Raw genomic sequence first — 25,907 nt, forward strand, 5'->3', positions numbered from 1 at the left:
TAGCCACTGATTGAAAGTTATTGTTTAAATTTCTAGTAAAGATATTTGAACACAAAACAGAGTCAGTGCTGGTGGTTGTAGGGCTTGGGTGCCTTTTGTCAGGTTGGTTGACACTGGGGCTTTGGTTCCTGGAGGAGGCAGGATGGAACATAAACAGATTTGAAAAAACCTGGGCCATTGTTTGGTACTGCAGCATTTCCTACTAAACTTGAGTAAAGCTGTGTAAATATTTTTGGGCAATGCTAAGGCAGTCTCTTAACACAGATGAGCAGGGCAGCACCAGGAGCTCATAAGTATTACGTATTACGTTCAAGGTCTGCACCCTGGTTCATAAAATCATTTACGGAGATGCCCCGGTCTACATGTTAGACCTCATAGACCTGCCACCCAGGAACACTAAAAGATCAGCATGCACATTTCTGAATCTACACTTCCCCAGCTGCAAAGGACTAAAATACAAATTAACACATGCATCTAGATTTTCCTACATAAGTACGCAGCTATGGAATGCATTACCACTTGAAGTGAAAAAAATGGGCGACAACCAACTTTCGGAAATTACTAAAGACTTACCTTTTCAACAAGGCATACCGCATCGACCCATTTTTTTGAACTTTAATGTATTATATGAACTGTAATGCATTACCACTGTATCTATTATTCCAAATTTGATCTCTTTATACCTGTTTGCTGAATTCTACCATATCACTTATGTTCTTTATGTAATACCACTTGTATCTTTCACTCTGGAATGGCGATCGTCATGACGGATCAATGTAAGCCACATTGAGCCTTGAAATAGGTGGGAAAATGTGGGATACAAATGCAACAAATAAATAAGTGATAAAGGAAAAAGCACACATATGTTATATTTACACACCACCTTCCAAAACTGTGGGTCAGGACTCCAAATGAGATCACAAAACCTGTGTAGTGAGGGGGCTGAACTTGAGTGGGCTTGAGGTGTAGAGGTGCTGGACTCTAGTGGGTGGGGGCTGAGGGAGAGGGGCTTGACTGTAATGGGGGAGTGATTTTTAGTGACATAAAACCAGCTTCCATGGGACCTGTTTAAGGAGCCCTTTTACCAAGCAGCACTAAAAAGTGGCTTGTGATGGCCCCAATGCAGGTCTTTCCTATGTGTTGAGGCCACTTTTAAGCTTCTGGTGAAAGGCATATTTTTCTATTTTCCCAATAATGTCCACACTGTAATTTCTCTATTAGCATGTGGCTGTTAGTTCATTGAGCCCTTACCACCATCTATTTTGTAGGTGATAAGGACTCACCGCTAGTCAGCACGCAGCAATGCCCACATGCTAACTGATTAGCATAGCCACACCTACTCTCCACGCCCCCAGTGCTAAAAAATACATTTTATTCTTTAGCACTTGGGTAGCACGTGCCAATCCTGAAATTACCACTGGCTGCCTAAATGTTCCCCATGGTTGTATATTTTAACCTGCAGTAAGCATGCGTTAGTGCTTACCGCAGCTTAGTAAAAGGACCCCTAAATATTTGAAAATAGAATATGGTATACAAGTAATGTTTAAATAACGTAATTTTGAGTGTTTAACCCATTTAGATTAAAATAACTCGCTCTAATGAGAGCAGTATCTAATACAGATGTTGTAGAAAATGTCCTACACTGTTGAGTTTTAAGTAAGAGATATATGTTTATGCGAAAAGGATGCCGTTGGGAACCAAACATCATTTACATTTTACACCCTTGAAAAAAGAAAAAAATTAAAAAAAAAAAGTGTATGAGCTGAACTAACAGGTTTGGCCAGCCTTGAATAAGTTTTTTTTTGTGTGTTATAGTTGGATCTGTGTTGCTTTAATTTGCATATATTGCCAGCTGAAACACAATTGTAGATAAATTCCAAGCTGTACAGTGCTACACATCTTGTTTGTAAAGTTTAAGAGAATTAGCGTATGATACCAGGATAGCAAAAATTTGTCTTAAATTATATCTATAGTGTGGGCTGCTATCCTTAATTATTTCAAAAAGGTGGTAAATGCATATCTATTTAGTTTAGCCTGTTATAACTTCTGAGATCTCCCTAATTCTGCCCCCAGACCTCAAGTGGCTGCTTTCACTATGGAAGATAGAGCTGATATTTAGCAGCACTTCCTGGTTTAAATGTGGCCAGTCAGCTCAGTGGGGTTTAACCCAGCAGGAGCCTCTCCTGCCAGGTTAAACTCTTTTTTTATTTTATTTATTTATTTAGATTTTGCTCACTCCTTTTTCAGTAGTCACTCAAGGTGAGTCACATTCAGCTACACTGGATATTTCTCTGTCCAAGGAGGGCTCACAATCTAAGTTTGTACCTGAGGCAATGGAGAATTAAGTGACTTGCCCAAGATCACAAGGAGCAGCAGTGGAATTTGAACCGGCCACCTCTGGATTGCAAGACCGCTGCTCTAACCACTAGGCCACTCCTCCATTCAACAACATTCCATGTAGAATCACCAATATTTATTTATTTAAATTTTGCTCACACCTTTTTCAGTAGTAGCTCAAGGTGAGTTACATTCAGGTACACTGGATATTGTCATTCAAACATCATATTTCTGGGGCGCCAGAGAACTTTCAACAAAGATGGACGTCTGGTTTAGCCTCTTTTTTCCATACTAGAAATTCATCCAATTAAATAAGAATAGACCTCCTTCAGACCTACATTTGGTACAAACATCATATTTTTTGAATGGTTCAGAAATCTTTTGTGTCTCTATGGAAAATTGGGCCATGGTCATGGACTTGATAGACCACCTTTCTGTGGTACAACCAGTGGTTTACATATTCTGTGCAAGTACTTTTTTTCTGTCCCTAGTGGGATCTCAATCGAAGTTTGTACCTTTGGCAATGGAGGGTTAAGTGACTTGCCCAAGATCACAAGGAGCAGCAGTGGGATTTGAACCGGCCACCTCTGGATGTCAAGACTGGTGCTCTAACCACTAGGCCACTCCTCCACTAGCAACATTCTGTGTAGAATCTCAAATAGTAGCAGCATTCCATGTAGAATCTCAAATAGTAGCAACATTCCATGTAGAATCTCATATATTTATTTATTTAGATTTTGCTCACACCTTTTTCAGTAGTAGTTCAAGGTGAGTTACACTCAGGTACTCTGGATATTTCTCTGTTCCAGGAGGGCTCACAATCTAAGTTTGTACCTGAGGCAATGGAGGGTTAAGTGACTTGCCTAAGATCACAAGGAGCAGCAGTGGGATTTGAACTGGCCACCTGTGGATTGCAAGACCAGTGCTGTAACCACTAGGCCACTTCTCTATTCCACTTTTGAATTGCGACTCCTTTGCATTTAATTGCCTGTCATCCAAACAAAATTCCAGCATAATTTACACTTGTAATATCTACTCACAGCATTCTGTAGTAGACAATTTGGCAACTTTGTGAATGTTATGTGCCAACAAGAATTTGGCACGTATGCACCATGAGCTGTGTACCAGGGCTCTTCCAGCACCCTTCAATCATGGGCCCTGAATCCGCCTGCTAGGTGTTAGCCTTAGGCAATGTAAAGCCCCATCCTACACCTACAGTTAGCACCCGTGCAGGAGGGGGGATCGCTGATGGTTCCCCCAATTCCTCCTCAACCCTCCAGACCGGTCAAGACGCTTGGGTTATGCTCGCCTACCAGCAGAGGGAGACTGAGAACACTAACTTCAAACTATGTACATATAACCTGTGCCTAGCCATCTGTCGTCAGTATCTTCTCAGTCTCAGCAGAGGGTAGACAGGCAACCTGTGCAGCTTGTCCGGTCTGGTAGGATTCAGAGATTATTTAGGAGCTTCCTTTGGTCTGTTTTTCAGTTTTATCCCTGTGCCTGGAAGACTTTAGTGTGCTGGGGGTTGGTGGGTCCGGTGGGGCCTGCCATTGTCCCCTTTGGGGTGTCACACCCGGGTGGCCGGGTCCCTCCCCCTAACTGGCTCTCCCGTTTGGGCAGCTTTGTGCCTCGGCTGCAGTTCTGTGCTGCAGCCTTGAGTGCCGTTTAGTTTTAGCAGCAGCAGGGCTCAATTTCAGGCTGCAATAAAGTTTTGACAAAAAAAAAAAAAAAGAAGTCTCTCTAAGATCGAAGGCCCAGGCGGTGTGGAGAGCTGAGTGAGCTGCAGTCTGGGGTTCCGGAGTTGTTCAGCTGCTTTGGGGCGCTGTTTTGCAGGCTTCTGGTGAGTGGGCTGTCAGCTGTTTGTTTAGGCGCGATGGCGGGAAAGCCGCTGCAATGCAGATTTTGTGCGCGCCGGGGGGTTGAAGTGGTTGGCGGTTCCTGCCATTTCTGTGGCGAACCGAAGTCGTCTTCCTCCGCTCCGCCGGTGTTAGCGGCGGAGGTTCCCACGTCGGGCCCTCCAGAGCCGGCAGTGTCTCAGTCTGGCAGCGCGGCGGCGGTCCCGATTTTGGCGGGAACCGCCGCCATTTTGGAATCGGCACCGCAAGGCCCGGAGTTGGTCGGAGGACCTTTAGGCAGTCAGTTGTCCGGTTTTTCTGGGGGGGACGGTCCTGGTCGGATGGGTTTCCCGCCGGATTTTATTTGGAGTTTATTCCAGGCCTGGCAGGCGGGGCCGACGCGAGCAGAGCCCCCTAGTCTTGGGACAGGGGGTGCCAGTGTTAAGAGACCACATTTGCAGTGGTCGGAGGATTTGGAAAGTTTTTCCCCTCCGGAGTCAGAGGGCGATTTTAGTCTCCTGGAGGAGGATGAGGGGCCGTTGGTTGGTTATGAGAAGGAGCTTGCTGTGCCTGGGAAGGACCCTTTGGTGGTCCGCATTTTTCACCGAGAAGAGTTGGCAGAACTTATTGAGCAGGTGTCATCGACTCAAGTTTGAGGCGTCAGCTCCAGTGACAGCCGGGTCGCAGGATCCTTTGGTGAAGGGGATTCGGCAGGTATTTCGCACTTTCCCTATGAACGCGGATTTGAGGGAAATGATTACCCAGGAGTGGCATTCACCAGAAGATCAGTGTAAGGTGGCTCGTGCCATGGCTAAGTTGTACCCGCTTCCGCAGGAGGATAGAGATTCCCTCCGACCGTGGATGCCGTGGTGACGGCTGTGACTAAGGCTACGGCTATTCCTGTGGATGGGGGGGCCGCGTTGCGGGACCCGCAGGACAGGAAATTGGAGACGTTTCTCAAGCGGAGTTTTGATTTGTCTGCTTTGGCGCTGCAGGCGTCGGTTTGTGGAGGCCTGGTGGCCCGGGCGTGTTTCCGCTGGGCGGAGCGACTGCTGGATAGCCCGCCGGCTGATAGGGCCTCCTTAGTTCAAGATTTGGCAAGGTTGGAGATGGGGTCGTCCTTCATGGCTGATGCACTGTATGATTTGTTACGGGCTTCTGCTAAGAACATGACCCTGGCGGTGGCTGCTCGTCGGGCCCTGTGATTGCGGGGCTGGATGGCTGATGCTGCTTCTAAGGCAAAGCTGTGTTTGCTGCCGTTTAAAGGTTCTTTGCTTTTTGGGGAAGAGTTGGATAAGTTGGTGAGGGGTCTTGGTGATGCTAAGGTTCCTCGTCTTCCGGAGCTTCGTCCTAAGGCTGCTAGGGGGTCCGAGGTGCGCGGACGGTTTCAGGAAGCTCGACGATATCGGCCTGGCAGGTCCTCCGGGGGGACTAGGGGTCGTTTTTTCCAAAGAACTCAGTCCTTTTGAGGTAGTCGCCGTGGAGGGCGAGGTTCCTCGTTGGGAACGCCCGGAGCGTCCCGTCCTTCGCAATGATGGTTTGGGGACCCGTGGGGGCTCGTTTGCGCTTGTTTTACTAGAGGTGGGTCCAGATCACCTCAGATTAGTGGGTGCTGCAGATTGTGCGAGACGGCTACGCGTTAGAGTTCGACGGTCCTCTGCCCGATTTCTTTCTCGTGTCTCCTTGTCATTCCAGGCGCAAGGCGAGAGCAGTGCGAGAGACCTTGGCACGTCTGGTCGAGTTAGGAGCAGTAGTTCCGGTTCCTCCAGGAGAGCGAGGTACGGGTTGTTATTCCATTTACTTCGTAGTCCCCAAAAAGGAGGATGCTTTTCGGCCCATTTTGGACCTCAAGAAGGTCAATGTGGCTCTGAAGGTTCCTTCCTTTCGAATGGAGACGCTGCGCTCGGTCATTGTAGCGGTTCAGGAAGGAGAGTTTCTGACGTCTTTAGATCTGACGGAGGCTTACTTGCACATCCCCATCCTAGAGGCACACCAGCGTTTTCTTCGCTTTGTGGTGTTGGGGAGACATTTTCAATTTTGTGCTCTTCCATTCGGCCTGGCGACAGCGCCTCGCACCTTTTCCAAGGTCATGGTAGTGGTGGCGGCTGCGCTGCGTTTGCAGGGCATTTTGGTCCATCCGTACCTAGATGACTGGTTGATTCGAGCCAAATCAAAATCAGAGAGCGAGGAGGTCACCGGTCGGGTGGTGGTCTTTCTGCAGTCTCTCGGTTGGGTTGTCAATGTGGCCAAGAGTCACCTCGTTCCGTCGCAGTCCCTAGAGTATTTGGGAGTCCGTTTCGACACGAAGAGAGGCCGTGTGTTTTTGACAGCTCCTCGCATCTCCAAGCTACAGTCTCAGATCCGGCAGCTCCGAGCTCAGAGGGCGCCGTCGGCGCGGGAGTATCTTCAGGTGCCGGGTCTGATGGCGGCATCAATAGAGGTGGTGCCCTGGGCCAGGGCCCACATGAGACCGTTACAGGTAGCGTTGTTGTCTCGCTGGTCTCCTCAGTTTCAGAGTTTGGAGGAGAGGCTCTCACTGCCGGAGGTGGCTCGGTGCAGTGGAGCTGGTGGCTCCATTCTCCGAATCTAGCGAAGGGCATGCCGTTGGACACTCCAGATTGGGTGGTGCTGACCACGGATGTGAGTCTGTCAGGATGGGGGACGCATTGTCTGGGTCAGGTGGCCCAAGGGCATTGGACGTTGGAGGAGGCGAGTTGGTCCATCAATCGCCTGGAGACGCGAGCTATTCAGTTGGCTCTTCGGGTCTTTCAGAGTCTTCTGGACGGCAAGGCAGTCAGGGTTCTTTCAGACAATGCCACGGCCGTCGCTTATGTAAATCGACAGGGGGGAACGAAGAGTCCCGGGTTAGCTGTAGAGGCGACGGAGTTGCTGTCATGGGCAGAAGTTCATCTGCAGAGTCTATCAGCGGGACACGTGGCAGGGGTGGACAATGTGAGTGCAGATTATCTGAGCAGGCATACGTTGGATCCCGGAGAGTAGGCTCTCCATCCCTCCGTGTTCGAGCAGATAGTGTTGCAGTGGGGTCGGCCAGTGTTGGATCTTATGGCGTCGGCCGACAATGGGCAGGTCTCTCGGTTCTTCAGTCGTCGAAGGGATGCTCGAGCCAAGGGCATCGACGCGTTGGTGCTTCCGTGGCCAACTCAGCAGCTGCTCTACGTGTTCCCGCCGTGGCCGCTGGTGGGCCGCGTGGTGCAGCGGATCGGTCGTCACTCGGGGTTAGTGGTTCTGATAGCGCCCAATTGGCCCCGGCGTCCGTGGTACGGAGATCTGATGCGGTTGCTGGTGCAGGATCCGATTCCCTTGGGGCCTTGGGTGCTACTGGTTCAGGGGCCGATAGAGATGGCAGATCCCTCTCCGTTCTTGCTTACGGCTTGGCTCTTGAGAGGCACCGGTTGAGAAAGAAAGGTTTTTCGCCCAGAGTAGTTGATACGATGTTGCGGTCTCGCAAGAGGTCTACTTCTTTGGCGTATGTGCGGGTGTGGCGCACCTTCAAGAATTGGTGTCAAGAGCGGGCTTATGTCCCTTTGCGTGCTTCGGTGGTGGAAGTTTTGGATTTTCTGCAGGATGGCTTGGAGAGGGGGCTGTCGCTCTCTTCCCGGAAAGTGCAGGTTTCTGCCTTGTCTTGTTTTAGAGGTAAGATTTGGGGAGTTTCCTTGGCGGCTTCTCCTGATGTGGGGCGGTTCCTGAAGGCAGTGAAGTTGATTCGTCCGCCTTGTCGTCCGTTGGTTCCGCCTTGGGATTTAAATTTGGTTCTGGAGGCGTTGGTGGCACCTCCGTTTGAACCCGTGGCATCCATTACATGTAAGGATCTTACTTTGAAGGTGGTTTTTCTGGTGGCCATTTCTTCGGCGCGTAGGATTTCAGAGCTTCAGGCTCTGTCTTGCAGGGAGCCTTTTCTGTTGTTTGCTAAGGAGAAAGTGACTTTACGGACGGTTCCTTCCTTTGTGCCTAAGGTGGTGTCTGCTTTTCATGTCAACCATGTGATTTCATTGCCTGTGTTGGGGGATCGCGCTGGGGATCTTACGCAACGTCGGCTGGCTAAGTTGGATGTACGGCGCGTTTTACGGTCTTATTTGCGCAGAACGCAGGATTTTCGAGCATCGGATAGGTTGTTTGTGTTGTTTGGAGGTCCCAAAAAAGGGGCAGCAGCTTCCAAGGCTACTCTGGCTAGGTGGTTGAAGGAGACTATTGCGTCGGCGTACTTGTTGAAACGCCGTGCCGTGCCCTCGGTGCTTAAGGCTCATTCTACTTGGGGGGGGGGGGGGTAGCTGCTTCTTGGGCGGAAAGTAGTTTTATTCCTCCGCAGGATATTTGTAAGGCAGCGGCGTGGTCTTCCATCCATTCCTTTGTGAAGCATTACAGACTTGATGTTCAGGCAAAAGAGGATGCTCGGTTTGGAGCGGCTGTGTTGTCTTCTGCTTTTCGAGGGTCCCACCCTTAAGTTTCTACTGCTTTGGTACTTCCCAAGCGTCTTGACCGGTCTGGAGGGTTGAGGAGGAAGGTGAAATTAGGCCTTACCTGCTAATTTTCTTTCCTCTAGACCCTCCAGACCAGTCAAGAGCCCGCCCTGTGTATTATCAGAAGTGATTTTGAGCCGTGTTCTGCTATGACTATCCTTTCAAGTTTAGTGTGGTCGGAGATAATTTCTTTGACTCTAAAACAGTACAGAGCGGGACGTTTGGACGTTCCGTCTGTGGAGGCACACTGTTGGTGTTTGACTATTGGTTTTCCAGGTACAGGGTTTTTTTTTCTCGTTTTCAGGTTTTTTGGTTTTCTGCTTTGCTAAGCAGATACTGACGACAGATGGCTAGGCACAGGTTATATGTACATAGTTTGAAGTTAGTGTTCTCAGTCTCCCTCTGCTGGTAGGCGAGCATAACCCAAGCGTCTTGACCGGTCTGGAGGGTCTAGAGGAAAGAAAATTAGCAGGTAAGGCCTAATTTCACCTCAGTAGCTAAACTAAGGAATAATGGACTCATTTTTCAAAGGAAGTTATACACTTGTAGCCAGTAAATGCTGAATTGTGTATATGATGCTGGTAAAAAATATTAGCACTAAGCACCGTTCTATAAATAGTGCTCAGGGTTGGGCACAAGGATTTACGCCAGCTGAAATCTGGTGTAAATTCTCGTGCCTAAATAAGGTGCGGGATATCCCTTATTCTGTAACTAGCCGTTGAGCCCATAAAAACGGGCTAGTAAAGGAAGGGGGGGGTTTGAAAACCTCCCCCCCCCCCCCAGAATCGCCGCCGCGCCCCCCCCCCCCCCCCGGAGTCCCCTCCACCACCACTCCACCCGGGTCGGGTACCTGGCTTCACTATTCAAACCGCCGGACGCAGCACACAGGTCATCTGACCTGCCGTCGGCCTTCCTTCTTCTCTGCGTGTGTTCCGCCCTCGTGTGACGTAACGTCGGCGAGGGCGGGACACAGGCAGGTAAGGAAGGCCAACGGCAGCTCAGATGAGCTGTGTGCTGCGTTCGGGCGGTTTGAATAGTGAAGCCAGGTACCCGGGCCGGGTGGAAGGGTGGCGGGGGCGACTCTGGGTGGGTGGGGGGAGCGGTAGCGGCAACCCTGGGGGGGGGAGCGGTGGCGACGGCGGTTCCCTAACTCGCAGGTGCGCAGGGTCTCTCTCTGTCACGCCCCCGTCATCACGTATTGACGGGTTGGGACAGAGAGGGTCTCTACTGCGCATTTGCGAGTGAGTACGCCTCTTGCCATTTATATGTTTGATACTGCATACAAATTCCAGGAAAGCTCCTGATCCACCCAGGCTTTGTTTTACCTGGATTTACCTGAGCAGTGATAAGGGTTTTGTATGTCTGATTTAAAATTAAATTTTGTACTGTCAGAAGCAGCTGTCTCTACATGAGTTTAATTTGACAAATATCTTTGCTTGAATGGATTACAGATGAGGGAATTAATGTGTCTGCCATATGAATCTACCTGAAAACATAGAAACAAAAGCCAGTACACAAAAATAAGATTAATGGATTACCATGGTACATTTTAAGGAAATTGTGTATTGGACTGTACAATATGTAGAACATGCTTATGTAGACTCTTTATAAAGTTGACTGGAATTATATGTGGGTGAAGAGTAAGCTTTGGGTCTTGAGCTACATAACTTTGTAAGTCTATGTGCTTTGAAAATGAGCCTCTAAGTGTCAGTTTTATACATAATATACTCGCAGGCATTCCCAGGGGTCGAGAACAGGAATGAGATTGGAACTTAACTTGCTTATTTTGTAAATTATATGCGTATTTGCCAGATTTTCTACTACAGAATTGGCTGTGGGTAAATATTGCAAGTGCAAATTATGCTGGAATTCTGTTTGGATGATGGGCAATTAAATGCAAAGGGGACACTATTCAAAAAGGTTTAACCTGGCAGGAGAGGCCCGCTGAGTTGGCTGAATAAGGGCTCTAACCAGCCATAGTGAAACTGGCTAGTTGAGGAGAGGTCTGAGGGAAAAGTCAGGGTGGTCCCAAATGTTATGCCAGTACCTGACAAGTAGAACCTCATAAGTAGCAGTCCTAACTTTGCCCAGTTAGCTCTGTTGGTATGGCACTGAAAATGGGTCATATCCACATAAATTCTGGTTTCCGGACATAGCCAAGAATTGAATATCTGGCTCTAACTTTGCCACTGGCTGAATGGTATTAACCCAAATGTTGTACTTGGGAAAAGAACTATGTTATGCACAATGGATACAATAGGTCCACGGGAACTTACACATGCTTTTACGTGATATACTTGTAGGCATTCCCTGGAGCATAGTTTCGGCTAGAATTGTGATGTGTCCATCTGCTTTGTAAAACGTGCACATTCATGCACATACCTCAGTATACTTGTGAATTTGTGTGCTGCTGGGGATAGTTCTGGCAGTCTGTTTTTCTGAAGGTACGTAGGCATAAAACAGGTATGTTTTTGAAAAGTTGTATAAGTGCCTTGTTATAAATTCTGACCCCCCCCCCCCCCCCCCCCCCCCCACCAGTGTACCACTGATAAAATGCTTTGTATCTATGTTCAGGGAAGCTTTTTATTTCTGAGAAAAGAGTAAGGATGACATGGGCAAACAGTGGCCTGTGGGCTAAAACTCACTTTTTCTGACCCATTTGACATTGGAGAAAATATAACCTTCAGCCTATTGACAGTGACTTACATTTGCTCTTGCGATGTTCTCATTCAAAGCCTGAAATGTCCACCTTTGATGTGCTAATATTCATGTGTCAAAGGTGGACATTTTGGGTGTTAAGTGAGGACATCTGAAGAGCAACCATGATCAGGGAGTTATATTGGCAGGATATATCTACAGAGTTTGACTTGTGGCAGCTAAATAAGTACAAATTAGATTTTAAGACCTGCGCCCCTCCCCACTTGCCTCGTATGTCTGCCATGGTCAGGGGAGAGTCTCTTCCTTTCCCCTCTCGCAGATTCCAGACCTTCACCAGCCCCAAGCCTTTTACTGCTCCTGGACTAGGTGAATGAGTAGCCTAAAGGTTAGAGCAGTGGGTTGAGAAGCCAGGGTTCAAATTCCACTGTGGTTGCTTGTGATCTTGGGCCCTTCATTGCCTTATCTACAGGCTTAGATTGTGAGCCCTCCAGGGACAAGGTAATACTTCCTGTAACTTGCCTTGAGCTACAACTGAAAATGCTGTAAGAAAAAAGCCAAATAAACCCATTTTATTTGATCTCTGTCATTTCAGGTGTCTCATTCTGTAGCTAAGCTTGTATTAGTTCACTTCCATTGGCAAGTGGCCGACATTTTGGAAAGGTAAGAAATCTCTTTATACCATCCTTTCCTGTGTTCTTCCCGTTACATGTGATGGATTTTGTGCAAAATGAAGATGTGAACTGCACAATGCTTTTGGTTAATGCATATTGCTATTTATGAGATGTATGCCATTTGCCTTCCGTACAGATAAATTTTACTGAGTGGTGGAGTGCAGGAAATATTTTGTCGGTGTTCATCCATTTGACTCTGGGACTAGATGACATAGTGGACTCGTATAGGATTAATGTCTTTCTTTAAAAACCATAAGTAGTGCCACGGTGCAAAAGGAAAACCTTAAGTGGCATCATGACTATTGTGGTATGATGGACAGGAGTGGTTTTAGTTACTGCAAAAGCTGGGAAGTAAGGCCAGTGCAGAGCAGACTTCTATGGTCAGGATCAAGTATGTGTATTTTATATCACATTCATATTATCTGTTATGAATGTGAATGGGATGTTTTTCTATTTGCATGGTGGTGTGATACTGCAATATCATATATGTGAAAGGCAGGGCAATAAACTGCCAGCTGCTCTGGTTATGGAGCCAGTGTTCAATCATGAAGGAATGTAACCTGCATGGAGTGGCAGGTGTGGTTCTGGTCACCTTATTGGGCAGGACTTGATGGACCAGGCATGCAGGTCTTTATCTGCCGTCATTTACTGTGTTAACTCTGATAGGTCAGACTAAAATCCTTTGAGGTCAGCATCCTCTGCCAGTAGCCAGTCTGGGTCACTTGGAAGTACCTGGCAGATCCAAAATGGAGGAGTGGCCTAGTGGTTAGGGTGGTGGACTTTGGTCCTGGGGAACTGAGGAACTGAGTTCGATTCCCACTTCAGGCACAGGCAGCTCCTTGTGACTCTGGGCATGTCACTTAACCCTCCATTGCCCCGTGTAAGCCGCATTGAGCCTGCCATGAGTGGGAAAGCGCGGGGTACAAATACAAAAAAAAAAAAAAAAAAAAGATTCTCAATAAAACTGTCCTTCGGAAACTTGGCTGAACAGTCGTTCTTTTTCATTTCATTATTTTTGTAACTTGATTATTTTAATAATCTCCAAGAAAAAGTACAGCAGAACTAAAAAAAAAAAAAAGTGTTTATGCTGCTATAAATATTAAACAAAAAATATATGTAAATAGTGATTTTCCTTCTAATTTCAGAATAATTATTAGACAACCCCAAACAAGAATAAATAAACACCAGTAATTTGGATATGGATTTTGTTTAACTATTCTGAATATGAGCTCAAGTTGAATTACGGTTGAGGTACAGTGGACCAACTCTAGCTTTCCTGGTTCTCAGCCTGCTGCTCTAACTAATCAGCTGCTTCTCCACAGAATATATAGAGTTCTATTTCAATTCAGCCTGCTATTGCAAAAGATGCAACATCTGCCTGTCTAAAATTAGGGCCAACAATTTATTGCTTAGGCCAAAGCTAGACCATGCTGTACCATTACCCAGATCACATAGTCTGATAACAAATTCCACAGTTTACATTTTGCACTGACTGAGAAAATGCTTTCTTAAATTTTCTACTAGGTTCATTATTATTATTATTATTATTATTATTACATTTGTACCCCGTGCTTTCCCACACATAGCAGGTTCAATGCGGCTTACATAGTAAATAGAATTACAGTCTTATAAGGAGATTTTTACAACTGTAGTAAACATAGTAATAGAAAGGCCTTAAGAATATGTGAGTTGAGCATGGAAAGGTGTAACAAAGTGTTCATGGAGTGTTCTGTAGTCTGGCCACTATTTGAAAGGGTAAACAACTTCTCCATTAACTTGTTCCACTCTACTCATGATTCTATAAACTGTCATAATCCCTCTGTCACCTTCTCTTCTCTAAGATAAGGCAGTTGCTGTATCCCCCCTGACAGGGAGGAGGGGAGAGCCACTGTCATGATTGAAGTGCCACAGTTTGTGCCAGCGGGAATCCCAGCCCCCACCAGCAGAAGGAGGAGACCTGCTGCCATGGCAGTGTTGGGAATACTGCAGTATTGGCCATCAGGAAAGGAAGCAGTGGCATTAGTGAAGGAAACGAAAAGCTGGGGAGGTGAAGGGGACTGAAAGGAAGAGGAAGGAGAAAGGTGGATAGAGTGCAAGGGGAGAGGAAATGGTAGAGAGAGTATGAGGAAGAGGAAAGGGAATAGAGGGGAGATTGTTGTGGAAGAGGCAAGGATTGACTGATGGGGAGAAAGACTGGAGGGCAGAAGGGAGCGTGCAGGGGGGATAGAGACAGTATGTGAGAAGGGGAACCTCCACCCACGCTGATGCCCATCTACACTCTCAAGATAAGAGGCAAATATACAACGTATACCATCCACACAGTCCCTGCCATGCTAATGAGACAGCAAATGAAGGAAGGGGAATGTGCTATTCTGTTGCTCTATGAAGGTAACCTTATAACAGGGCAAGAAGGTCCTCATTTTTAGCCTATTTTATAAAAACACATCATCATCTTTGTGGCTATTAACATAAATCCTGCAGATTCAGTCCTAGATTGAAGGTGCAGACATTACACCTGCTCAAGAGTACATGTAAATTGCAACTCTGCCCATGAGCAGTACCTGCTGACTAGCACCACTCATACTTGGGTGTGACCTAATTTTATGTGCTGGCACCAGTTTTTAGATGCCCTGGCACCCATAGACGTGTTCTGTCTTGTTTGCATGGATGTATTTGTGTGCAAGGAGTGTTGCAATCTATTTTAATAACTTCTGACCTATTTATTTCATTAAGTGTGAAATAACTTGTGGGAAACAAAAAATATTCTTATAACCATATGTTCAGGATAAGTGTTGTAAAGTATTTTATTTGAATGACTCTTATGTGGTCAATGATACCACAAACTCACCATAACTGTCAAAATTAAAACTGTGAAAGCAAGGCAGCAAACTTAAAGCTTCTTATTGTGCAATATGTGGAAAAGGGTTACTAGTCCTTACGTAAAACAGGATATTACAATTCCCTTATGTCTTAAAATTGTAAGACCATAGTTTAGTTTGAGTGATGCTTCTTTTGGAATACAAGTTCAGCTTTATTTTTCCTCCTGGGTTGTAGCTATACCCAAGATCACTTGTTTCCCATGTCCTGTGCACCACTAATGGATAAACATGTAAAAAATGGGTGAATATTGGTGTTTACACAAGTAGCCTTATACTTCGAGAGGAGACAAGTCTTGATAGAACATATGTACTTCTAAACCAGATGCAGAGCACATGCTGATGTTGTAGCAGGCGACTGTAATTACAAATGATGTTAGTTTCTACAAAGAGAGAATTACTATTCAGACGAGGATTAGGAAGCAACATAGACAAAGAATAGATGCCAGTATATCGGATGCATTTGAATAGAAAACTTTTGCAGGTATATGTTGTAGCTGCTAGTTTTAATTATTTTATGTGTATATATCTTTGCAACCTGCCCAGAATTGTGGGTAGAACAGGTCATATTTTAAATAAATATACTGAAGCTCAGTTTGTGTGCTTTCATCCACAGAGAGGCTGGACAATGTGCTGAGCTGTGGGTTATGCACATACATAGCTTTTAGACCAGGGGTTCTCAACCGAGTCCCAATCAGGCTTTCATGATACTCACATTGAAAAAGCATGAAAGAGATTTGCATGCACTGCCACCATTTTATTTAAATTTATGTCTCGAGCATTGTGAATATCATGAAAACCAGACTGGCTTGGTGTGTCCCAAGGACTGTGAGAACACCTTCTGTAGACCCATACAAAATACTAAAATACTGCTCAGTTTTTCATGAAATATGAAGAGCACGCCCATGGAACTGAAATAAACCACCATGAGGCATATTCGAAGTTCCATATTAACCTATGGAACTTTGTAAGTGTTTTGAAAATGAGCCCCCATGTATCCCAAACAGTAATGGCAAATATGCTTTATCCAGCATGATAGATACAATGACAACTCAAATCCACGGTGACTTCATAGTTATTTATGCAAATATAATTAGAAGGAAAGGACTTCTGGATTTAGCTCACGCCTTTTTCAGTTGTTGCTCGATCGAGTTACGTTCAGGTACAATAGGTATCTTCTCTCTATATAAAACGCACCTCCAACATTCTAATGAAGCCGGAAGGCAGCCTGAAACCGGAAGATGTAGTTGTGTAGATCGCTTTTTCCCCATGAGTGTCTGCCCCGCCCTCACGTCACAACGTGATGACGTCGAGGGCGGAGCAATGACATTCACCGAATCGCATCACCCAAACCCCTCCCCCCCGGGCACAACCCCCTCGCCACCCGCTGCCACCAATAATAACGTTGTCCGGCCACTGCTACTTCTCCTGTTGAGCAGCAGCGGCCGGTACAAAAAGAAAAAAGCAAAAAAAAGATTTTAAACCTGAAACGCGCCTCCGTAGACAGCCATCTGGCATTGGCTGTCGTCTCTGCAGCTGCTCCTCCTGTCCCCTGCACGTCACTGCCCATGGAGGAAGACCCCGGAGGAGCGTAGCGACGTCAGAGGGGAGAGGAGGAGCGGCTGCAGAGACGACAGCCAATGCCAAATGGCTGTCTATGGAGCCGTGTTTCAAGTTTAAAATCTGTTTTTTGCTTTTTTCTTTTTTTTACCGGCCGCTGCTGCTCCAGGAGAAGCAGCAGCATCCGGACAGCGTTAGTATTGGCGGCTGCGGGTGGCGAGGGGGTTGATGTGCCCGGGGGGGGGGGGGTAGGGGCTTGGGTGATGCGCCGGGGCGGAGGGGCATGAGTGATGAGCCCAGGGGGGACAGGAGGGGAGGGGAGGGTCGCTGGACATGGATGGCTGCAGGGGGGGCAGGGAAGAGGGGGGTGGGGAGGGGGTCCTGAGACCAGATAGGTGGCTGCAGGGGGGGGGCAGGGGAGACAGAAGGGACGCTGCGGGGGGGCAGGGGGAGAGGAGGGTCAGTGGACATGGGTGGCTGCAGGGGGGGCAGGGGAGAGAGGTGGGTCGCTGGACATTGGTGGCTGCAGGGGGGGCAGGGGAGAGAGGTGGGTCGCTGGACATGGGTGGCTACAGGGGGGGCAAGGGGAAAGGAGAGGAAGGTCGTTGGACATGAGTGGCTGCAGGGGGGAAGGGGAGAGGAGGGTCGCTGGACATGGATAGCTGCAGGGGGAGAGGAGGGTTGCTGGACATGGGTGGCTGCAGGGGGGGGCAGGGGGAGAGGAGGGTCGCTGGACATGGGTGGCTGCAGGGGGGCAGGGGAGCGAGGAGGGATGCTGCACATGCGTGGCTGTAGAGGGAGAGGAGGGTCGCTGAACATGGGTGACTGCAGGGGGGTCGCTGCACATGGGTGGCTGCAGGGGGGTCGCTGGACATGGGTGGCTGCAGGGGGGCAGGGGAGGGGGTGAGGGGAGTCCTCAGACCAGTCACTCACTCACTCACTCTCTGTCTCTCACATACACTCTCTCTGACACACTCTCTGTCTATCACACTCTCTCTGTCACACACACACAGTCTCTCTCTCTTTGCCCCTCTCTCTCACACACAGTCTCACACACACACTCTGTCTCTCACACAAACACACTCACACACTCTCTCTCTCTCTCTCTGACATACACAGTCCATCTCTCACACACACTCTTTTTGAAACATACACTCCGAGGAAAACCTTGCTAGCGCCCGTTTCATTACTGACAGAAACGGGCCTTTTTTTACTAGTTTTATATATAATTAGTTTAATTTTAAATTGCTTTTGTATAATGCACATTCTGATAGTACTAGGTACTAACAAGGTAATCCAAATACAATTTATTTTTTATGTTTAAATCTGTTTATTGAACTTACAAGCCAGATACACAATTTATTTTTTATTTGTTACATTTGTATCCCACATTTTCCCACCTATTTGCAGGCTCAATGTGGCTTACATAGTACCGTAAAGGCGTTCGCCATCTCCGGTAGTGAAACAAATACAAAGTGATGTTATGGTCGAATAAGGTACATACATGTGTTATAGACACATTGGGGAATCGTATAGATGAAGAGATATGCAGTGTCTATTACAAGCTTTGGTTTCGTTGTGTTGCAAGGTTTAGGCACTTAAGTTGGGTCGGTACGGTATGCCTTTTTGAACAGGTTGGTTTTTAGTGATTTCTGGAAGTTTAGGTGGTCGTACGTTTTCACGGCTTTTGGTAGTGTGTTCCACAGTTGTGTGCTTATGTAAGAGAAGCTGGATGCATAAGTTGATTTGTATTTGAGTCCTTTGCAGCTTGGGTAGTGGAGATTTAAGCATGTTCGTGTTGATCCGATTGTGTTTCTTATTGGTAGGTTTATGAGGTCTATCGTATCCCGGGGCTTCCCCGTAGATAATTTTATGCAAGCCTTCTTAAGGAATGGTTGTGTGGAGTTTGGTTTTGTTCAATAATGGTTCTGAAATTAGCTGGAAGATCATCATTCACATACATTGAGTCTGTGACTAGTGGGTGGCTCACTTTATCTGTTGATGACTTCCATTGTTGTATGTCTAATTACTTCCTGTTTGTTCCAGCGGTGGATGAGAGAGCCTGAAAAGCAAAATGGGAGGCCAGAGCTTTCATTCATTGCTGTAACTGCCTGGGTACTTTTTTATTGGTGATTTCAGAATTATTGCACAGAGCAAAATTTAGTATTTTTTAAATACCAGTTCTTATGTGAAATGCCTCTTTAAAAAAGAAATGCTGCTTAGTGGTTTAGTTATCAATAAGGGTACTGTTAAGACATGTTGTCTTAGTACTAACTATTTTAGCACAGGTCCCATTTCATGCAGTGAGACCTAGTTACTAAGAACTGGGGTTAACAGTAAAATAACCCATCTTAACTATATCCCAGATCGATAACTCTTCCTCCCACCCCCTTAATGTAAACATGCTTTTCTTCTAGGCATAAAGCCAGTTCTTCACAGCTGTTAGTAGAAGCCAGAGTACAGCCTGTCTCCTCCAAACATGTGAGTAGCGGTTTGCTGTTTCCTAGTGAGAATGTGAAAAAGTTTACTACCATGTTCCCATCTGCAGGTGGTTTTCATCTATTCAGACCTGTTTTCAGTGGTGATATGTAAAGGTGTGTATTTTCAAATGTTCCTTTTGTTTTGTCTATCGGCAAATCTGTGAGAAAATAAGGTGGCTTGTGGCCTCCTGTCTAATTGCATGCACATACTGCAGACCGGTGCATGTGAAGCTGGTTTTCAGCAGTGTTTAAAAGGTGCTGAATTGCATAGCCATGTGGAAAATCTGGGCTCATCCTGAACTGGCTTGTCATACTGCACAGACGGCATTCAGAGCCCTTAATTGGGGAGGGGAAGGGGGGGAGTGTCCTGTTCATCACACAGTAGGGACACCTAGGGAGCCACATGTGGGGCCCATAATTACACAGGGATATAAAATTGGGGGGGGGGGGGGGGAATTCCTGATTAGTTGTATACAAAGACTCATGATACCAGACCCTAGCCCTGGTTCCAACTGAACTGGAAGCCCAAAGAGCAGAAGAAAAACTGATGTGCCTTCTTGTCCCCCCTCCCCCCCCCCCCCAAAAAAAAAAAAAAGAAACCCTTATAATACCTTGGGTGTAATTTTCCAGCAATACAGACTCTCTAATAATTCAGCTTCTACTATTAATCAGGCCAGTCATAGCTTCTTGTGGCACAGATGGAAACCAATAGAAAGTGAGGATAGACTGATCAGGAAGAGACAACTGTTCAACATTTTCATGTTGAGAAACTGAAACAGTAACTTGGCACAGCTTTCACAAAACTGTCTTGTTCAAATGCCTTTATATGATGCTTAAGCATGAATTGTTTTTATTTTGCTTTTACAGTATTTCATATAACATGCTTCACCAGAAAAGCCTGAATTGTGTGGGGTGGAGGGACAACACAAAACCTCTTGCTAAGGTCATAGAAAGACTTAAAGCAGTTCAGAGAAAGGTGACACAAATGGTATGGGGTTTGCACCAAAATGTCATATGGAACAGACTTGAATATGCATGTCCTAGAGAAAAGGAGGAACAGGAGAGATTATGATACAGATGTTTAAATACCTTGACAGGTGTTAATGTACAAGTGATCATTTAGATCTAATTTCTCCATCTTTTTCAGAGACAGGGAAGTGGTAGAACTAAATGACATGGATTGAGATTACAGAATGGTAGATGTAGGAGTAACATCAGAAAATACTTTTTCACAGAGAAGGGTGGTGGGTGCCTGGAATTCTTTCCCAGTGCAGGTGGTAAGGACAAACAGTGACTGATTTAAAAAAAAAATGCAGAGAGATAAAAACAGAAAATCGTTATATAGAATCAAAGCAATATGATTTTCACACTTTAAAAAGTTATGGAATGGCAGGTACAACTGTGGACCTTTTGTTGGACAGACAGATGACCTTTGTTTGCCATCGTTTGCTATTCTATGCTAGTATGTTACTGTGTTTTGCTACACTCCCTTCCCACTCCCTACCAACCCAGCAATGGTGATAACCCCAAATCCAGGCCACAAAAGCCATTGCTGGTTCTTCTCCCTCCTGAATAATCTGCTGGGTTCTGACCAACATAAGACAACAGCCAGTAATAGCACGCCGTAGTCACATCTCTCCTCAAAAAACCATCACTTGACCCTACCTGTCCTTCCAACTACCGCCCCATTTCCCTCCTGCCCTTCCTCTCCAAAATACTTGAGCGTGCCGTTCACAGCCGCTGCCTTGATTTTCTCTCCTCTCATGCCATCCTCGATCCACTTCAATCCGGTTTTCGCCCTCTACACTCGACAGAAACAGCATTCTCTAAAGTCTGTAATGACCTGTTCCTTGCCAAATCCAGAGGCCACTACTCCATCCTCATCCTCCTCGATCTATCCGCCGCTTTTGACAATCATGATCATGATCTACTCCTTGCCACACTGTCCTCATTCGGGTTCCAGGGCTCTGTCCTCTCCTGGTTCTCCTCCTATCTCTCCCACCGCACCTTCAGAGTTCACTCTCATGGATCTTCCTCCACCCCCATTCCGCTATCTGTTGGTGTTCCCCAGGGATCTGTCCTTGGACCCCTTCTCTTCTCAGTCTACACCTCTTCCCTGGGCTCCCTCATCTCATCTCATGGCTTCCAGTATCATCTCTATGCGGACGACACCCAGCTGTATCTCTCCACACCAGACATCACCGCGGAGACCCAGGCAAAGGTATCGGCCTGCTTAACAGACATTGCTACATGGATGTCCAACCGCCACCTGAAACTGAACATGTCCAACACTGAGCTCATCGTCTTTCCACCAAAACCCACTTCTCCTCTTCCTCCACTTTCTATCTCAGTTGATAACACCCTCATCCTCCCCGTCTCATCTGCCCGCAACCTCGGAGTCATCTTCGACTCCTCCCTCTCCTTCTCAGCACACATCCAGCAGATAGCCAAGACCTGTCGTTTCTTCCTCTTCAACATCAGCAAAATTCGCCCTTTCCTCTCTGAACACACCACCCGAACTCTCGTCCACGCTCTCATTACCTCTCGCCTTGACTACTGCAACTTGCTCCTCACCGGCCTCCCACTTAGCCATCTATCCCCCCTTCAATCTGTTCAGAACTCTGCTGCACGTCTCATATTCCGCCAGAACCGATATACTCATATCACCCCTCTTCTCAGGTCACTTCACTGGCTTCCAATCCGATACTGCATTCAGTTCAAGCTTCTCCTTCTTACCTACAAATGTACTCAATCTGCTGCCCCTCTCTACCCTCATCTCCCCTTATGTTCCCATCCGAAACCTCCGTTCACATGACAAATCCCTCCTCTCAGTACCCTTCTCTGCCACTGCCAACTCCAGGCTCCGCCCATTCTGCCTCGCCTCACCCTGTGCCTGGAACGGCCTTCCTGAGCCCTTGCGTCAGGCCCCCTCCCTGCCCATCTTCAAGTCTCTGCTTAAAGCCCACCTCTTCAATGCTGCCTTCGGCACCTAACTCTTACCTTCAGGATATCCAGACTGCCCCAATTTGACTACCCCTATCGAATTGACTACTCACTTGTCCTTTAGATCGTAAGCTCTCTGAGCAGGGCCTGTCCTTTTATGTTAAATTGTACAGCGTTGCGTAACCCTAGTAGCGCTTTAGAAATGTTAAGTAGTAGTAGAATATGAACCATTGACCACGCTCAAGTTTGCCAATCTTTATAATGCACTACCAACTCACTTGAAAACGATCAACTAATTAAATAGCTTCCGCAAAGCTTTGAAAACCTATCTCTTTAACAAAGCCTACCACGAGTACATAAGTAATGCCACACTGGGAAAAGACCAAAGGTCCATCGAGCCCAGCATCCTGTCCACGACAGCGGCCAATCCAGGCCAAGGGCACCTGGCGAGCTTCCCAAACATACAAACATTCTATACAAGTTATTCCTGGAATTGTGGATTTTTCCCATTTAGTATTGGTTTATGGACTTGTCCTTTAGGAAACCGTCTAGCCCCATTTTAAACTTTGCTAAGCTAACCGCCTTCACCACGTTCTCCGGCAACGAATTCCAGAGTTTAATTATGCGTTGGGTGAAGAAACATTTTCTCCGATTTGTTTTAAATTTACTACACTGTAGTTTCATCGCATGCCCCCTAGTCCTAGTATTTTTGGAAAGCGTGAACAGACGCTTCACATCCACCTGTTCCACTCCACTCAATATTTTATATACCTCTATCATGTCTCCCCTCAGCTGTCTCTTTTCCAAGCTGAAAAGCCCCTAGCCCCCTTAGTCTACCCTTACATTCCTGTATTCAGAATGTCTCACGGTACAGCTGCATAACCAGATCCTCTTGTTTTCTTTTATATATTTGCAACACCAATTGTATTTCTTCCCTGTTATGGCGATGCCATAACAGATCTTTGTAAGCCACATTGAGCCTGCAAATAGGTGGGAAAATGTGGGATACAAGTGCAATAAATAAATAAATAATACTGCTGCACCTGTTCCATTATTTAATATCATAAAGCAGGGTTGGATTTTTAGGCCTGGTACCTGCTACCAAACAGGTACAGGATCTACCTCTGGGTTTGGAGCCCAGGGCTAGGGCCTGATGCAGGAGCCACTGCTGGGATTGCAGAAAAAGAGGAAAAGGAAAGGAGGTGAGCACAAAAGTGGCAAAACCTAAAGGAAAAAAAAAAGCATTACTAAAGTATCAAAAGGTGTAAAAATTATTTTCCCCTTGCTCTTAAAAATTGTGGCATGGTAGCTAGGTTTTTCCCCTAAATGTTTTCTCCTGTGCGATGAGTACCAGTTGCTAAAGTACCTTAATCATTTATGGCCCCTATTCACATTCTCTTCCTAGCTCTGTCCCTTCCTAATCTTTTCCCTCACCCCCTACCTCTCTCCGCTACAGGAACTCACTTCCCATCCATTGACTTCATCACCTCACCTTCTCTCCTACCCTCTTCCTCCCTCTTGGCTTTTAATCTCCGTCTCTTTCTTCCCTCCATTTTGCCTTCCCCATTCCACCTAAATACCTCTCGCCTTCGACGCCTTCGTGGCCACACCTCTCCTACTCTCCTCCGCTCTCTTTTACTCCTTCTCTTACTCTCAGCTGGTGACATCAATCCCAATCCTGGCCCTCCTCACCAACTATTATCCAAACTCTACAGATCTCACCGTGACCTCTCTAACCTCATCTCTATTCCTCTACTCCCCTCCTCTTCTCTGCCCTTCTCTTGCGCCCTATGGAATGCCCGCTCTATCTGTAACAAACTCCCCTATATCCAGGACCTCTTTATCTCGCGTCACCTCCATCTGCTCGCCATAACAGAAACCTGGCTCTGCCCTGATGACTCTGCTTCAGTCGCAGCCCTGTGCCATGGCGGTTATCTATTTTCACATACTCCTCGCTCTGCTGGCCGTGGGGGCGGTGTTGGACTACTTCTCTCTCCCTCCTCCAGATTTCAACCCCTTCTTCCACCTCAATCTCACTGTTTTTCCTCCTTTGAAGTCCACTCTATCCGCCTTTTCTCTCCTCTGCCTCTTCGAATAGCGGTCATTTATCGTCCCCCTGATAAGTCCCTTTCATCCTTTCTCAGTGACTTTGATGCCTGGCTTGCCTTCTTCCATGATCCTTCCTCCCCCTCTCTCATCCTTGGTGACTTTAATATTCCTGCTAATGATCCTTCCAACTCTTATATTTCCAAGTTACTCGCTTTAACGTCGTCCTTTAATCTCCAACTATGCTCCACCTCCCCCACTCATCAAAATGGTCACTGTCTTGATCTCATCTTCTCTTCCAACTGTTCACCCTCTAGTTTCCTTGCCTCCGATCTTCCCCTCTCTGATCACCATCTTATAACTTTCACACTTAAATCTCCTCCCTCCCAGTCCCGTCCTATCCTATCTAATTTATCTAGGAATCTTCACGACATTGACCCTTCATCTCTATCCTCCCATGTTTCAAACCTCCTCTCTACTATGGCACCATCCACGTCTGTCAACGAGGCTGTTTCTTCTTACAACAATACTCTATCCTCTGCCTTAGACACTCTTGCACCTTTGATGACCCGCCCTGTAAGGCGTACAAAACCCCAACCTTGGCTGACTTCTAATATCCGCTATCTACGTTCCTGTACCCGCTCCGCCGAACGCCTCTGGCGGAAATCTCGGGCCCTTGCTGATTTCTTACACTTTAAGTTCATGCTGACCTCCTTCCAATCTGCTCTTTTACGTGCCAAACAGGATTATTATATCCAACTGACCAACTCTCTTGGCTCTAATCCTCGACTTCTCTTCACCACATTGAACTCTCTCCTCAAGGTGCCCCCTCCCCCAACTCCCCCTTCATTATCTCCTCAGACCCTTGCTGAATTCTTTCACAACAAGGTTCAAAAGATAAACCTTGCTTTCTCTACCTCACCAGCTCTCCCTCCACTAGTCCGTTCCCCTCTCTCTCCTTCCCCTCATTCCCTTTCCTCCTTTCCTGAAGTTACTATTGAGGAAACTACACTTCTCCTTTCTTCCTCAAAATGTACCACCTGTTCCTCTGATCCCATTCCCACCCACCTTCTTAATGCCATCTCTCCTACTCTTATTCCTTTTATCTGTCACATTCTCAACCTCTCACTTTCCACTGCGACTGTCCCTGCTTCCTTTAAACATGCTGTGGTCACACCTCTCCTTAAGAAGCCTTCACTTGACCCTACTTGTCCCTCTAATTACCGACCCATCTCCCTCCTTCCTTTTCTCTCCAAATTACTTGAGCGTGCTGTTCACCGCCGCTGCCTTGATTTTCTCTCCTCACATGCTATTCTTGACCCATTACAATCTGGTTTTCGCCCTCTCCACTCAACTGAAACTGCGCTTACTAAAGTCTCCAATGACCTATTACTGGCTAAATCCAGAGGTCAATATTCCATCCTCATTCTTCTTGATCTTTCCGCTGCTTTTGACACTGTCGATCACAGCATACTTCTCGATACCCTGTCCTCACTTGGATTCCAGGGCTCTGTCCTTTCCTGGTTCTCTTCCTACCTCTCCCTCCGCACCTTTAGTGTTCACTCTGGTGGATCCTCTTCTACTTCTATCCCTCTGCCTGTCGGTGTACCTCAGGGTTCTGTTCTTGGTCCCCTCCTCTTTTCTATCTACACTTCTTCCCTTGGTTCATTAATCTCATCCCATGGCTTTTCCTACCACCTCTATGCTGATGACTCCCAAATCTACCTTTCTACCCCTGATATCTCACCTTGCATCCAAACCAAAGTTTCAGCGTGCTTGTCTGACATTGCTGCCTGGATGTCTCAACGCCACCTGAAATTAAATATGACCAAAACCGAGCTTCTCATTTTCCCCCCCAAACCCACCTCCCCGCTCCCCCCGTTTTCTATTTCTGTTGATGGCTCTCTCATTCTCCCTGTCTCCTCAGCTCGAAACCTTGGGGTCATCTTTGACTCTTCTCTCTCCTTCTCTGCTCATATCCAGCAGACCGCCAAGACCTGTCGTTTCTTTCTTTACAACA

The 25,907-nt window shown here is 46.8% G+C and overlaps 1 protein-coding gene across 2 annotated transcripts in view; it reads left to right on the forward strand.

Moving 5' to 3' along the window:
- The window catches only part of ARIH2 (ariadne RBR E3 ubiquitin protein ligase 2), a 57,832-nt gene that overhangs the window by 13,421 nt on the left and 18,504 nt on the right, over nt 1–25,907 (forward strand). For both annotated transcript variants that reach the window (XM_030205543.1, XM_030205544.1), the window contains exons 3-4: nt 11,904–11,971; nt 18,836–18,899. In XM_030205543.1, the coding sequence (XP_030061403.1) occupies nt 11,904–11,971; nt 18,836–18,899 (132 nt within the window). The remainder of the gene's footprint in view (nt 1–11,903; nt 11,972–18,835; nt 18,900–25,907) is intronic.

The sequence above is a fragment of the Microcaecilia unicolor genome, chromosome 6, assembly GCF_901765095.1.
Source record: "Microcaecilia unicolor chromosome 6, aMicUni1.1, whole genome shotgun sequence".
In the NCBI taxonomy this organism is placed as follows: domain Eukaryota; kingdom Metazoa; phylum Chordata; class Amphibia; order Gymnophiona; family Siphonopidae; genus Microcaecilia; species Microcaecilia unicolor.